General features: G+C 38.7%; 1 protein-coding gene across 1 annotated transcript; it reads right to left on the reverse strand.

Annotated features, from left to right (window-relative positions):
• Positions 1 to 360: 360 nt before the first annotated feature.
• Positions 361 to 3,330, reverse strand: mad2l2 (mitotic arrest deficient 2 like 2; the record flags this gene model as incomplete). The annotated part of the gene is given in 8 exon segments (XM_035657420.1): positions 361 to 1,097; positions 1,274 to 1,366; positions 1,539 to 1,612; positions 2,212 to 2,306; positions 2,366 to 2,466; positions 2,555 to 2,626; positions 2,732 to 2,850; positions 3,192 to 3,330. Coding segments are annotated over 8 exon segments (633 nt in total). The 3' UTR covers positions 361 to 1,058.

Genomic DNA, 3,330 nt, shown 5'->3' on the forward strand with positions numbered 1-3,330 from the left:
AATAATATAGTAACTGTGACGTTATACGATCACTGTATTACAATTGTATTTACACTGTAAAGCAGTTGAGAACTGAATATATTTGCTGTTGTTCACTGACTGATCTTTAAGATAATGCAGTTATTTGAAAGTCTGTGGATTGATGTTTTTTTCTTATGTAAACTAAATAATGTGATTTCAAGAAAGGCAGGGAAACACGTCTGTGCGTTAAAACAAAAAAGAGCCTCCCATTGTTCTGGTTTTATTGTGGAATGACTTTCAGCCATCTGTTTTAAGTGTTATTCCAAATAGAAGAATGAGTTTATTACCAAAGGTCATACTACAAAGCTCTTGCTTTAATTAAGGAAGATATTTATACTGTTGGCACTTAAAATGGTTTTATTACAATTCAATATATTTTCACATATATCAAATAACATTGTTATCACCAGTAAAAACTTTCCTGTCACAACATGAAAATTTTTAATTTTTCACATAACAATTGAAGCAAACATGATTACAAATGTGCATAAGAAAACACACCAAGATCCATTTTATTCCACAGGAATCCACCCAAAACTTTCACACCGCATTCCTGACCAACAGCATGCACAGTACTGCCATGACAGAGCAAGGTGATGTAACCTCTGACCCCCCTGTGGAGGTGAAAAGACAGCCTCTAGGGGGCCTAAGCCCTACAAGTAAACTGTAAGTTCCCTACAAAGATAAACAGAGTGAATATTTTACAGTGAAGATAGAAGACGACCGAGGGTTAAACTGGTACCTGATAGACACCACTGATAACCAGTATTATTATAGTTGTGTATTAAATATCCCCTGGAATTGTATTGCCATGGTGCAACATTTGGGTCATCATGTAACAGTGAAGATCTGCATTGAACACACCACACAAACACATTCCACATCTGTTTCTTGATGATCAACAAAAACTCATGTCTCCTTCCGGCCGTCTCAGCTCTCACAGGCTGAGTTACAGTATATATTTTTCTCATGTTTCAACGTCGTCACAGATAGGCTCATGCAGCAGTGACGTTCCTTTCTTCCCGCAGAGCGAGGACCTACGTTTTCTGTGCTCTCTCTTCCACGTAGAGCTGCATCTGTTAAAGACAGAGGACAACCGCACATCAGTAAGAGCAAATGGGGAAATTTGAACCTGACATAATGACAATTGAACAAAATGTAATCACAGAGTTAAACCTCGACTTGATTTTGGTGCCTATGTTTTTGTCTTTGAACAGATAAACTGAGCAGTGAGTGAGATGTTTCCACTCACTTTTACTATGTCAGATGTCATGGTCTTCAGTGGGATGAGTCTAGGCTCCTGCATGTGGACCTCCTGCTCATCAGCAACTATCCATGGAAAATCCTGAAGATGTACATGCACAAATGTAACATATAATCATTGTGTTTTTTTTACATAATTAGCGCTAATTATAATTATAACAATTACTACAAAGACATAAACAGGCTGCTCTGTTATTATTAGAAGTCGTACATCATAAATTAACTTGTAGGTTTGCAGTGCTGTAAAATCTCACCTTGATGACTTGAACCTTCTCCATGTTGCGTGTAGCAGCATCTCTGGTATGTACTAGAACTGTAAATGAACACCCTGCGGCAAAAAAACAACAGGTCACAGATAAATTGATTTATATCTATTCACACCTGAACATATTTTACGACTCATATCATCTCCTTTACAATATTTATTAGTTTAGTTATTGTCATTACAAGCTCGATTCTCTTCTGATTACAGCCCAAATCGCTTGAAGGAGTAATTCACTTCTTTATAGGCTCGTTCAATCTCTCAGTCTCAGAGACTTGTATAGGAGGCGGGAGAATTGTATACTTATAGTCGTATAACTACGCCTTACAGCCTTACTAAGGTTCTAAGGTTAAACCCAAATTCTGCCTCCTTTGCCAAGATTAGCAGGCATTAATTCTAACGACGGCTCGAACCCTGACCCTAGTCTTAGTAAGTAAAATAGTACTTTGTCCATTGTGTAGGAGGTGATATATCATTCTACCATAGATGTTGGATTAATGATTAATGTTTGCCTGTGAATCTGAATAATTTGAGAGTGATAAAGAAACAAGAGAGCTGGATCATGTCAGTAATCACACCAAAGACTTAGAAATATAAAAGTGACAGGCAGAGGACATTATGTGTCTGCCATGTACTTCTCTTTATGTAATCCTCAGTGACATTACCTGGTGGGTTATTATTTAAAACAGCATCACACACACTGATCTTCAGGATGAACGCCCTCAGCAGCTGCTCCACGTGTGACAGTAATGTGTCGGAGCTGTAACATCAAAACCACATGCAGTCAGTGAGTNNTGATTTTTAAAAAGAAGAAGAAACCTGATGGACAGCAGTGTAGGCTGGGAAATCTCAAACACAAATCTCTCTACTGGATGATGCTCTTTGTCCATGATGACCACTACCACCTTCTCTGCATCATTCTGGGAGGGAAATGAAAGACTTCAGCAGTGTATACAAATACAGCGAGAGATGACACGTGTTATTAATTAACCACAGGCCATGTCGTACCTTCTCAATGAGTGGCTTAACACAATGAAGCGTATCTTGGATATACTGATTCAACTCTGGGTGACATGACATCTGGAAACAACCATCAGAAACAGAAGACCATTATTAGAGATATTAATAGGTAAGCCTTTCTGAAAACTGCGAGCATGGAGTAATGACACATAAACCCATCAGTACCTGCACGGGTACATTGTATTTCTTCCTCTTCTGAAAGATTCCAGAGGGATAAACCTCTCGGACATACAGGATGAGATGAATAGCGACCTCCAGGAACTCACACAGGATGTCAGCAACCACTGGAAGAGAGGAATCAGCGGGGTCATACCATCTCTCATGTAATACATTTGATCAGGTATTACCACAAAGTAAAACCAAACGTAATGCAATTTAGTGTTGCCGTCTTAGCTCCCATATAATGACAGCTGCATACAAGTTAAAGGAGATTTCATAGATATAAACGCTGATTTGTGTAATGCTCTGCCGGATAGACCAGCATATACCCAGAGTTCAGCATATTTATGTTCATGTGTTATCTACTCATAGGCAAGCTCAGATTTAATTGTCAAATATATACACAGTATTTACAAACGAGGGCTATGAGCGTTTAAAGCCACCAGCGTTAGTCTGGTTCTCTCACCTTGTCCAAAATTGAGGTCTTGCCTTGTTAGAGTTGTCATATTTTCTTTCCCCCCAGAACTACAGAATTAAAACAAATAGCTAATGTTTCTATCTAGCTAACGGTATTAAGCGGCGGTGTGTCAGTCAGGCGTTCATTC

The sequence above is a fragment of the Morone saxatilis genome, unplaced genomic scaffold (assembly GCF_004916995.1).
Source record: "Morone saxatilis isolate NCDOM2014 unplaced genomic scaffold, NCSU_SB_2.0 Contig15, whole genome shotgun sequence".
NCBI classification, from domain to species: domain Eukaryota; kingdom Metazoa; phylum Chordata; class Actinopteri; family Moronidae; genus Morone; species Morone saxatilis.